This window comes from Oryctolagus cuniculus, chromosome 7, assembly GCF_964237555.1.
Source record: "Oryctolagus cuniculus chromosome 7, mOryCun1.1, whole genome shotgun sequence".
In the NCBI taxonomy this organism is placed as follows: Eukaryota; Metazoa; Chordata; class Mammalia; order Lagomorpha; family Leporidae; genus Oryctolagus; species Oryctolagus cuniculus.
In genome coordinates, this window is record NC_091438.1 from 154,122,535 (window position 1) to 154,134,620 (window position 12,086).

The following is a 12,086-nucleotide window of genomic DNA, read 5'->3' on the forward strand; positions in this document are numbered from 1 at the left end:
GCTCCGCCAACTTCAGCAGTAGGCGAGACGTTGCTCAGCCTGAGGGAGGGATGAAGAGTGAGAAGACTTGCAAGTAACTGAACACCTACTACAGAGGCTGCCACAGACGCCGGTTTCTTTCTTTCTTTTACATAGCAGGACACTCAGAGGAGGTGTGCCGTGGCCTAGGGTCCACTCTGCAGCTTAATGACATCTGAGCGCAAGTCTCTGCAGTTCCCTTGGCCACAAGATAGCTGCCTCAGCTCCAGGCATCACGTCCACATTCAAGGCAGGAGGAAGGAGCAGCATCAGCTGTGCTAGACCCCTCCTTAAGAATACAGTGTGTTTCCAGCAGGCTCCTCATGTGGCAGGACAGTAGTGGGGCACAGGGCTCAAGTGCACGGGGCTCTGGAGCCAGATGACCCACAGCTGGATTCTGGCCTCACCACCTTCTGGCTAAGCCGCCTGGGGAGGGCACGGACCTGCTGTGGCCCAAGTCTTCTCAGCCGTACGATGAAGTGATCTTAGTAATAACTGCTTCACGGCTGTTTCTGGGACTTGTGATAAAGGTAAGCCTCTAGAGCCACGCCTGGCAGGACCACGTGCTCAGCAAACGGTAGCCACACTTAGCACTGTACCTTCCTGGCCGGCACTTAGTCCTGGCTCCCTCACTACAAGGGACCTGGGACGGCGAGGGACCTGTCTGGCATGTGTAACCGCCAACACAGAGGCAGGTGGCAAAGGAGGTGGATGGAGTGACGTCTGGGTCAGCCCACCAGCAGTGCCCCCGTCCCTAGATATCTTCATTTATGTATTTGAAAGTTAGAGTTAGAGAAAGAGAGAAAGAGAGAGAGAGCGAGAGAGAGCGCGTGAGCGCTTTCATCTGCTGGTTCACTCCCCAGATGGCCGCAATGGCCAGGACTGAGTCAAGCTGATGCCAGGAGCCAGGAGCTTCTTCTGGGTCCCTGATGGGGGTGCAGGGCCCCAAACACTTGGGCCATTTGCCTCTGTTTTCCCAGACCACCAGCATGGTGCTGGATCAGAGGTGGAACAGCCGGAACCTGAACTTCCAATCCAGCTCTCTGCTATGGCCTGGGAAAGCAGCGGAAGATGGCCCAAGTCCTTGGGCTCCTGCACCCACGTGGGAGACCCAGAAAAACCTCTGGGCTCCTGCTTTCAGCCTGGCTCACCAGCCTGGGCCATTGCAACCATCTGGGGAGTGGCCCAATGGATAGAAAATCTGTCTCTCCTCCTCTCTCTCTAACTGTGCCTAAAAAAAAGAAAAAGAAAAAAGAAAAAAAAAAGACTGAGTGCGGGCACCCTGGCCCCAGGGCCACTCGGATGCTCCCTGCCAGCAGACCCGGGTCTGGTCTAAGGGCCCTTCTGTGCTCTTGGTCTACACTGTGTATCCCAGGTGATTCAAAGACTGGGTGCAGGACCGAGCTGGGCCAGCTCCTGTAGGCTCCATGGCTCTTGGGTAACAAAAGTCATTCCTGAGAGGCAGCTCGGTGTGCTGGGGTGAGGGTCCCTGTGGTCCCCACCACCAGGAGCGGGAGTCAGAGGGGGGTCGGGCTACTCCCGGGCCAGCCAGGGGCAGCTTTCAGAGGGCAGAGGCCGTGGTGAGGGCACTGCTGGGCTCAGCCCACTCCCGGGAGCCCCCCGTCCGGGCCCCTGTGGTCAGGGACGTCCCTGAACAGACCCGCGTCCCTCTCATCCTGGTCCCTCTTGCCCTCCCACCAGCCTCACAAGCCCCCAGGGTTCAGGAGCTGCTGGCTGGCTCGCCTGTGACCTGGCCCCATCCTCTCCTCACCCTGGGCCTCAGTTTCCCCAGCTCCTGGTGTACTGAGAGCTGCCCCAGTGCTGGCCCACGGTGACTCCGTGTGGAAACATGGTGCCCTCTGGGGCTGGAGTCTTCTCTCCTGCGCTGCCCCCCCTTATGTCGGGCTTCACCAGCTCCCTGGGCAGTGGGTGCGTGCAGGCCAGCAGCAGCCGCGGGCTCCCTGCTAGGCGGGCCACCTGCCAGGGAGTGCCTTGGAGGCCAGCCATTGTCCCTGATCTCAGGGCGCTTCTGTGGGCTGGGGGTTCAAGTGCAAGGGCTGTCCCAGGGACACCCTGTTCTCCACCTGCAGTGGGGGGGGTCTTCGGAGACACGGGTGAGGGAGGTGGTGATTGGGTCAGGGCTGGTGAGATGGAGGGGGCAGGGCTGACGGGGCCTCAACTCCTGTCCCTTGGGCACACACAGGACCCCCGGGCTCTGCCGCTGGCTCTTGGGGGGCAGGAGAGGAGGAAGGGGCAGCCCTGTGAGGGCTTGGGGACACACAGGGGAGGCGCAAATGAAGAACACAGGCGGCTGAGGATGGCGGTTTATTGTTGGTGCAGGGTCCGGCGGCCGAGGCTCTCCAGGGCGCATCAAAGCTGAGATTTCTGGAGGAGTGGAGGACAGCGTGAGGGACTCTGGGTGCCCACAGGCCCAGGGCAGCACAGTGGGCAGCTCCCGGCTAGCCTGGTTGGAGCCCCCCGCTCAGTGTTTCAGACCGTGGGATAAATGGGGCTGAGAGTGAACCCAGAGGGAAGGCCCCCACCCCCTGCACGTGCCCCCTCTGCGGGGGGACAGATGCGTGCCTGCACGGGAACCGAGTGTTTGCTGATGCCAGGAAGCAATGTGTGGGGGCGTTGATGGCTGCTGCCTTTGCTGTCCCCATCTCCAGGCCTGCCGCGGCTGGAGTCCCATCAGCACTTCTTGGAGTAGGAATGAGTGTGTGTGACAATGACTGAAGGAGCGCTCCGCCAAGTGACCGTGTGGACGCAGGGAGGGGTGGGGGAGTGCATGCGGGAAGGGGCGGGTGCAGGGGACGGCCGCGCAGGGGCACCCACCTCGTGGATCCAGTCGATGTAGGCGGACACGCGCGTGAAGACCGTGGGCTTCTTTAGGGTGTTGCAGCTCAGGCCGGAGCCGAAGCTGACGATGCCACGCACCTCCCAGGTACCAGTCTCTGTCTGGCAGTTCAGTGGGCCGCCCGAGTCCCCCTGCGCCAGATTGGCTGCGCATCAGCACTGGGCCTCCCCCGAGCCGGGCAGGGGGTGTGGGCCCAGCTGTTAGCCAGGCTACCCCTGTTTTGGCTTCAGGCTGCCCGTGGTAAGGGAGGCAGGCCAGGGATTAGGGGCTGCCTTGGCCTTGCATTGGGAGGCCCTGCTGTGTCAGACTGGCTCTGGGTTTGACCTTGGGATGACTTTGGGTTTGACCTCTCTGTGCCTTGGCTTCCCTAACTCATCAGGTCGCTGTGACTACGGCTCTGGGAGCAGCCCCGACATGGGAGGGTGCTGAGAGCATGCTGGATGCCGGGGAGGTGGGAGCTGGGTGGGGGGGGCGCTGTGTGTTTTATCACAGGACGGGTCCTGCTTTTCTCTGCTCTTTGTTGATTCTGCATCAGACCCCGGAAATCCCGACTCTGTGGTCTGAGGCAGCTGATGGCATCAGGGACATGCATGGGACTTCGGTGAAACACACTCAGTCCCCCCAGCATCCTTGTGACATGGTCACTATTGCTCCATTTTATAGATGGGAAGACTGAGGTCCAGAGCCTGCCCAATGTTACTCAGCTAACAAGTGGAGGGGCTGGGGCTTGAACCCACAGCTCTCCTGCTCTCACTGCGGTGCTGGGGAGAGGAGGCGGGGTTCCCCTCAGCCGTGGGCCCACCCAGGGCTCAGGCTCCTCCCAGGGGAAGGGTTTGTCCTGCACCCATCTCCATTGCCCCACCCACTGGGTCACTCACGTTGCAGGCGGAGATGACGCCGTCGCCCCCTGCGCACACCATCGTTTTCCGCACCCTGAAGCTCCACCAGTCCCACCTGGAGCAGGTGGCGTGGTCCACCACGGGCTGCAGGCCCTGCTGCAGGTCGTCGGCGATGGGGCCATTGGCTGGGGACAGAGTGAGCAGTGCCAGGGAGCCAGCCCGGCTGCGCCAGCCCCAGGCCTTCAGGGACCAGAGGCCTGGGACAGGAAGCAGGTGGGCTGGGGCCGTGACTTTGTGGGGGCACAAAGAGGGGACTGCGTGGTCCCAAGCTGTTGGGGGCAGGGGCCCTGGGCTGGGGGTGGGGAGGGGAGCAGGCCGGAGACAGAGGACATCTGTGTAGAGTGCCCTGGGGTGATCTGGGCTCTGGGGGTTGGACTGTCAAGCACTTCTTTGTAGGTCTCTGCCTTCTGTGTCACATATCAGAAGGTCTTTCCCACTCTAAGATTTCCTGAATATTGATTTGCGTTTTCCTCCAAGTCTTCCGTAGTTTCATTTCTTTGCGTTTAACCTTTTAATTCGGCTGGAAGCAAGTTGGGCATATGGTATACCATAAGATCCACTCCCCCTACCCCCAATGGCTTATTTTAGTTTATTTATATGGCGCTTGCTGCACGCCAAGCCGTGTTCCAAGTACTCAAAAATTCTAATCATTTAATCTTTACTCACACTTGTTAGCGTGTCTGTCGCATGACATGTGCTTAATAAATATTAGCTGTCATTATCACAAAGTTTAAAAAGATGGGCAGATGTGGGGCCGGCGCTGTGGCGTAGTGGGTAAAGCTGCTGCCTGCATTGCCAGCATCCCATGTGGGTGCCGGTTCTACTCCCCACTGCTCCACTTCCGATCCAGCTCTCTGCTATGGCCTGGGAAAGCAGTAGAAGATGTCCTTGGACCTCTGCACCCACGTGGGAGACCTGGAAGAAGCTCCTGGCTCCTGGCTTCAGATTGGCTCAGTTCTGACTGTTGCCGCCATTTGGGGAGTGAACCAGTGGATGAGAGACCTCTCTTTCTCTCTCTCTCTCTCTCTTCCTCTGCCTCTCTGTAACTCTGCCTTTCAATAAATAAATAAATCTTAAAAGAAAAAAATGGGAAGATGTTTAGGCAAAAAGGGTAGTGGTGAGCGGTTGCTAGTGTCGGCTGACTGTGGGAGCTGCTTCCTCCAGGAAGGCTCCCTGGATTTGCAGGGGGCTGTACTCACTCCAAAGTCGGCCCCAGCCAGTGACGTAGCAGGGGTAGTCATGAGGCAGCAAGGAGCCCTCCTCTGGCAGGCAGGCCTCCTGGATGGTGTCACTCAGCTCCACTGGCTCCGCCAGCTTGATGAGGGCAATGTCGTTGCTGGAACCCAAAGCAAAGAGGGTGAGCAGGCAGAGGACCATGGCCCCACACCATGATGCTAAGGGTCTGATTTGGAGGTCAGTCCAAGGTGACCGGACACCATTCATAGATTCCAACTGCCAGCTGCTTAGTGGCTTAGGGGCGTCGCTGGAGGACACATGGCCCTGTGTCACACACGTGAAAGGCTTAGCCTGGGGAGGTGGCGTGGAAGCCCCGGAGCCCCTGCTGGTGCTGCAGGGATCAGGCACTGAGGATGAGTTCTGGCTCCGCCCCTGGCTCCGCCCCTGGCCCTCTGGGGAGGGAGGGAGTGCTCAGGGGTCTTCACTTCTTATGTACCCTCCAGGGACCCTTGGCCAGCGAGAAGAAGGAGAGGCGTCCGTCTCCACTTTGCATTTTCCCTTTCTGCGTGGAGTCTTCTGTGGGCTGCTCGGGGTGAGGGTGGGGAGCCAGGCGCGGGGTGGACTGGGCTCTGCAGCTCAGGAAGCCCGCCTTCTGCGCCTCCAAGACGGCCGGCTGGGCGCTCACCTCACTAGGAAGGAGTTCCACTTCTCGTGGACGTAGATGGAGTCCACGCCCACGACCACGGAGCCGGCCTCGTCTTCCTCTACCAGGCTGTTCTTCCCCAGGGCCACACGGTAGGTCAGGGTGTTGCTGGGCAGAGGGGGACGACAGGGTCAGGTGGCCCCTTGCCCCTGCCAGCCAGCAGGGTGGAGAGGGGACACGGGGCTTGGGGGTCCCAGCCCTGTGGCCACTATGGGACTCTGGGGTTCCCACCCTCCCTCCCCAGGGGGAGGGGGAAGGAGCCAGGGGACTTGGGCATATCGGGTGGCCTTGCTGCCCCTGGCCTGGCATCTGAGGCCTCAGGCTCTCGTCTGTAAGGTGGAGGTCACGTGGTCACTCACCTGTCATGATGGCTGTGAGAATAAACACATCCAAGCTACCGCTGCCTCTCGCCCGTGTTACTGCCCCAGCCACCTGCCTGCCTCCCGCACCTCCCCTCTTCCCCTCCTTCTTCCTTCTTCCCTTGTAAGAAACAGCTTTTAAAAATGCATTTGAGAGTCAAAGAGATACAGAGAGAGCTCCCATCCTTTGGCTCACTCCCCAGATGGCCGCCACGGCCACGGCCGGGCCAGGCTGAAGCCAGGAGTCAGGAGCTCCATCCGGGTCTCCCATGTGGGTGGCAGGGGTCCAACTTGAGCCATCACCTGCTGCCTCCCAGGGGGCGCGTTAGCAGGCTCTGGAGCTGGGAATCAAAGCCAGGCCCTCCCATACGGGATCCCGGCCTCTTAACTGGTGTCTCCTCCGCGAGGCTGAGTGCCCGCCTCCTGGTCTGCTCTTAACCCGGCTGTGCGAGTCTTCTACACCCTTGTCTGCTCAAAAACCCACCAATGGCTCCGCCTCATTCAGCGTCCACACCCACGTCCTTGGGCGCACCTGTGTGGTCAGGTCTCGGTTGCCTCCATGACTCTCCTCCTGCCCTCCCTCGCCCGCCACTGCCGCCAGCGGCTTCCTCGCTATCTCTCAGTTGCATCCTCCAGGCCCTTGCCTGCTGTTCTGCACACTGAACTCCCTCCCCCGGCATCGCCATGTCTTCCCTCACCTCCTCCATGTCGTCTCACTCCCCCACACTTTTAAATCTCCCCTTCTGGCCTCGTTTTCCTTTCCTGCCACTTCATCTGTTACATACTTGCTTGTTTGCCTGTTTCTCTGTTTCCCACTAGAATGCAAACTCTTCCAGAGCGCACAGACTGTGTCTTTATGGCCCTGTCCCCTAGCACACAGGAGGTGCACAGGAAATGCTTGTTGACTGACTAAGCGAACAACTGAAGTAAATACGTGGCTGATTGAGCTCAGTGCCTGGAGGGTGTTGCTCAACAAAGGCAGCTGTGGTGGGGCGTCCCCCCCCCCCGGGGCGATGGCCGGGCCCTGTCTCAGGTTCCTGGTTCACCTGATGCAGTGGGCAGCAGTGAGTACATGCTTGGTGGAGATCAAGGTGCCGCCACACGTGTGCCGCCACGTGTCGTCCTTGAGGTACTGGAGGGAGACCTGCAGGAGGCAGCAGATGGGCCACGTGTCAGCCGCGGTCCTGGGAATCCCCCCCACCCCACCCGCTCTCTGGTCCCCGCCTCCCGCCACACACTCGCTCACCTGCCAGGGCCAGCTGTGGGGGACGGCGCTTTCTCCTCCCACGACCCTGGCCGACAGGTTGGGTGCGAAACTGGGGACTCCGCAGCTGGAGGCTGGGGACAGGAGGGAGGGGCACGGTGAGAGGGCAGCAGCAGGCGGAAAGGGCACAGACCTGGGGTCCTAGTGAGCTGCATGAGGGCCGCCGTCTAGCTCTCTGGGCCTCGACTTCCCTTTCTGTGAGATGGGAACAACCGCAGTTACCCCGTGAGTCTGAGCAGGGACACCGCATCTGAAGAGTTTAGCAAAGGGCTCCGTGCGGAGTGGGGGCCCCTGTGTCGGCACGGAGGTGAGTGAGGGTGAACCGGGAGTCCATGGGCGTGAGCTCCCCTGGCATCTCTGGGGAGCTGTATGCAGCGGTCAGGAACGTGTGCCCTGCGGTGAGACAGACCTCCACTCTCATCCCGGCGCCACGGCTAACCAGTGTGACCTTGGACAAGACACTGAGGCTCACTGGGCCCGGGGTCTCCTCTGTGAAATGGAGCTATGAGCAGCCCCTCCCTTGCCAGCTGGTTTGGAGGCTCAAATTGGTTCCTGCATAGAAAGAGCGGCACAGAGGAAACAGCACAGAGGGGCTGCTACTGTTACTGCTATTGTTAGCCAGAGGACTCTTAGTCAAGTGCTCTTGTTTGCCAAAAGAGCCTGCGAGCTTTAGGGAGGTGTAGATGCAGGGGCCCCGGCAGTTGGGCCATCCTCTGCTGCTTTCCCAGGCACATTAGCAGGGTGCTGGGTCAGAAGTGGAGCAGCCAGGACAGAATCGGTGCCCAAATGGGATGCCGGCATGGCAGGAGATGGCTTTATCCACCACACCACAATGCTGGCCCGCTAGTGACATTTAAGCCAGGTCCCTCAGTCCCTGATCTGAAAGAGTGGCCCTAAGATGGGGGAGCAAAGACCCCCGTGGGGGAGGCACCCCTGGGAGGTGCAGATCCGGTGGTCCTGGAGGGAGCCCAGGGTAGGGGTCTGCCATGTCCCCGCCCCTTGCTCGGGGCTTTCCCCCTCGTGGCTGATCCTCAGCCCAGCTGGGGAGGGCAGCCATCACCCCGACATCACTGGGCTGGAAACAGAGTTGCCAAGTGGGTCGTGGGGGCATCGACACCTTCCTGGTCAGTGGCGTTTGAAGCCGTTCCTAGAGAGCAGAGGGGGCCCCTGTTCCCGTCCCTGTCCCCGGGGGGGCTGGCCGGAGCTCAGGTGGCTGTGGCCAGCCCCCGCCCCCCCGCTTACCGCAGGCCAGGAGCGCAGCGAGGACTGTGATGGCTAGCATGCTGCAGGTGGGTGCTCGGGACCGACTGCCCCGGGCCGGCAGGGCCTCCCTTATATAGGCAGGGGCAAGGGGGCCCATCAGGCCAAGGCTGGGCCACCTCTCAGGGAGAACCTGTTCAGATAAGGCCCTTTCTCTGACCTTGGCTGGTTACTGTTTAATACGGCACGTGCTGGGGCTGGCGCAGAAGCCAGGCGTTTCTGGGGCAGGGTCTCGGGGACCCTCCCGCTCTGCTAGGAGTGTGTTCTCTCTCCCTCCTTCATTGCTTTTAGTTGTCCTTAACTGGGCACCTACTATGTGCCAGATGCTATGCTCAACACTTCCTGCATTATCTCACTCAATTCTTCCGACAACGGGACGGAACGTAGAAGCCATCGCTGGCTCCTCACAGGCGAGGAAGCTGGGACTTGGGGGTGGGGGGAGTGGCCGTCCAGGGCCACAGCCTGGCAGCAGCGGACTCAGGCTTTGAAGCCAGTGCTGGGAGCATCAGCCCAGACACGCGGCCTCCTTCTTGCCTTTCTGGCCCCGTGTCGCTTCTTTCTCCCTCATTCAACGACCACTGCCTGGGCGGGGTGCTCTCCTGCACCTGCTCCTAGGGCTGGGGTCCGGGCTGAGGCTCTGGCCGACCTGCAAGGTGCTTGGCTGGCCAGCTTCTCTCCTGCCCCATCTGTGAAACCTGAAGGCTGAACCCTGAGGCTCTTTGCAGTGCCGAGGTTCCATGCCTGGAAAGTAGGGGTCAGCGCAGCTCAGAGCCCAGCGGGCGCTGCTGCGAGGGCCGGGAATCCTGGGGGGAGGGGGAGGGGAGGCTCTGGCTCACTCCTTCTCACACAGCTTCAGTTGGATCTGAACACAAGCAGGTGTTACTTTGGCCCTGTGGAGATCAGCAAGTGTGAGATGGGAGTGGGAATCTGTGTGTTTTGGGGGGTGGTGGTGTCTGTCCCGCTGTGATGACCCTAGGCTGGAGAGAACATTCTGTCCCACTCTAGAACGTTCTGTCCTGAGGGAGGGGGCCGTGGCCACCGTCCAGGCCACCTCAGACCCAGGCTTGTTGATCCCCAAGTGCTGCCGAGGGCCAGCCTGGCCTGGGGGCTGGCGCCAGGAGCAGAGGGCAGGGTCTACAGGCAGGAGGCAAGACGCTGGGTTTCCGTCTCCACCAGGGGCTGGCCAGCGGCCGCGAAGTGGGCGCCCTCTTTGGGCCTCAGCTTCTTCCATGTCGCTGCAGCAGCCTGGCAAGAGGATGAGCCGGGCTTCTGCACGTGGGAGCTCCTGGGTTTCCACCGAGAGATCAGCAAATTCTTAACACCCGAGTCAGCCATGTGCATGTGGCCACAGACACACGAGTCAAGTGCACATGGACAGGTGCACATGGACACGCACAGACACACACACACATATCCACATGCTGATGTCACCCGGACACACACACATAGACTCAGGCACACCCACGTCATCTAGGCACACCAAGCCCACGCATCATGTCATCCAGTTACAGACACATGCACACACACACACACCCCGATGTCATCTAGACACACAGACACGCACTCATCATCCACCTCGAACACAATGAGTTACACACAGACACACATTCCAACGTGTGCCCAAGCATAGGCATGGCCCCCGTGCCTCGGGCAAGGTGCCGGGGGTGGGAGCCCTCGCTGGTGTTGCTGCTGTTACTGGTATGTAGCACTCACAGGGAAGCTGGCCTGTCCTGGACGGAGGCCATCAGCTGAAGGCGCAGCCAGCACCAGCTGCGGGGGAGCCTTGTCACCCAAGGATTGTCCCCGAGAAAGCCGAGGCCACCGTTCCTGCTTCAGCGCTGAGTGGGGCCGTGCTTTGGGGCTGCACTGCACCCAGCCAGGAGGGAAAGCCCAGCGCCACTGCTTCCGAGCTGTGTGACTGTGTCAGTGCCTCAACCTCTCTGTGCGCTGCAGTCCTTCAACTATGCAGTGGGGATAAATACGTGCCTGTCCCCTCGGGCTGTTGCAAGGGGTCCTGGCACCATGGAGCTGCTATTATGATTACAGTCGTCATCTGGTTCTTTTAAAAAATTTATTTGTAGGGGCTGGCCCTGTGGCATAGCAGGTAAAGCCTCTGCCTGCAGTGTTAGCATCCCGTATGGGCACCGGTTCCAGTCCTGATTGCTCCACTTCCGATCCAGCTCTCTGCTATGGCCTGGGAAAGCAGTAGAAGATGGTCCAAGTCCTTGGGCTCCTGCACCCACGTGGGAGACCCAGAAGAAGCTCCAGGCTCCTGGCTTCAGATCGGCGCAGCTCCAGCCATTGCAGCCATTTGGAGAGTGAACCAACGGATGGACGCTTGCTCTTTCTCTTTCTGCCTCTCTGCTACTTTGCCTTTCAAGTAAATAAATAAATTCTTTAAAAAAATAAAATAAAAATTCTTTGTGACGGAGAGTGAGCTCCCATCTGCTGGTTCACTCCTCAAAAACCTGAGATAATGGCTGGGGCTGGGGCTGGGCTGAGGTCAAAGCCAAGAGCAGGAACGGGGCTCAGATCTCCCGCGTGGGTGGCAGGACCCCATCCCTGGGCCCTCCCGGCTGTGTTAGCAGGCAGCTGGAGTCAGGGGTCCGAGGTGGCTGTGGAGCCCGGTACCACCCTGAGGGACACGGCGCCTTAGTTGCTCTCCTCCGGCTCTGAATGAGAAAGCCGAGCTCCGAGCTGTCGCCGGGCGCCTTGGCCTTCACGAACCCCTTCCTCCATCAGAAAGAACCCACCATTGTGTGCCATGGCTGCACGAGTATAAAGATCAGTGTTCCTTCGTCTCCTAGGGATCGTAAAGAACGACACGCGTGTGAGCCCCTGAGGTCCGGGGGCTCCAGGCACCATGCCCGCCATGCTTGGGGAGCCATGGGGCCTGGCGGAAGCCCCGGCCCTGTTCGTTGTCTGTCGTGCGTGGTGAGCCAGCCTGGGGCCATGTCTCATGGGTCATCCTGAGCACCCTCTCTGGGCGCCGGCAGCACCTTCGGCTGCGCCCTGGGCAGCCAGGAGAAAACTTGTTGCTGGCAGCCCCTGAGCGTGGGCACGCGCACAGCCGCTGCCGCCCTGGCCATGACCCCGGTGCAGGGGACAGCTGGCCGGAGGACGCCATTACCCCGCTGGCCCCAACTGTGGCAGCAAAGGCTGAAGGAGCAGCCCACGCTCACTGTGTACCTGCTATTGTGGGCCCCACGCTAAGGCTGGGGCCAGTGATGAGAAGCCCCTGTTCAGCCCCAGGGTAGCCTCCCGCCTGGGCGGGTGTGTCCAAAAGCACCCAGACTGCAAAGTCCCTGAGCCACCCTGAACCAACTGTGCTGGGGGAACAGCCACGGGTGACCCGGCAGGGGCTGGGTGGGGGTTGGGAGTAGGATCTGGTCAGATGGTGCCCCAGGGCCCCAGGAGGAGTGAGGCCAAGGTCGGGCGGGAGGGGGTGGGACGAGAGCCTGAGAAACGGGCAGGTGCCGCTGACTGGGCCTGGGTTTCCTGGCCGCGGGGACAGGCCTCTCGGGCGGCAGCTGTCGCCTTTTGGATAAAG

The 12,086-nt window shown here is 60.7% G+C and overlaps 1 protein-coding gene across 1 annotated transcript; it reads right to left on the reverse strand.

Annotated features, from left to right (window-relative positions):
• Positions 1 to 2,330: 2,330 nt before the first annotated feature.
• Positions 2,331 to 8,641, reverse strand: CTRC (chymotrypsin C). Its single transcript, XM_002722343.5, has 8 exons — positions 8,519 to 8,641; positions 7,259 to 7,350; positions 7,059 to 7,156; positions 5,636 to 5,761; positions 4,974 to 5,110; positions 3,754 to 3,899; positions 2,854 to 3,006; positions 2,331 to 2,403 (listed from the first exon to the last, which is right to left on the reverse strand). Exons 1-8 carry the CDS (start codon positions 8,634 to 8,636, stop codon positions 2,389 to 2,391), a joined length of 885 nt encoding a protein of 294 aa, XP_002722389.4. The 5' UTR covers positions 8,637 to 8,641; the 3' UTR covers positions 2,331 to 2,388.
• Positions 8,642 to 12,086: the final 3,445 nt, after the last annotated feature.

What these genes read in the sequence shown, in the direction of transcription:
- CTRC (XM_002722343.5), bottom strand. Translation starts at nt 8,636, where the DNA reads ATGGGCCCCCTTGCCCCTGCCTATATAAGGGAGGCCCTGCCGGCCCGG. An exon ending in TGGAACTCCTTCCTAGTGAG is followed by an intron (nt 5,111 to 5,635) that starts GTGAGCGCCCAG and finishes TTTGGGTTCCAG; the next exon opens with CAACGACATTGCCCTCATCA. An exon ending in TGGCTGGGGCCGACTTTGGA is followed by an intron (nt 3,900 to 4,973) that starts GTGAGTACAGCC and finishes CTCTGTCCCCAG; the next exon opens with CCAATGGCCCCATCGCCGAC.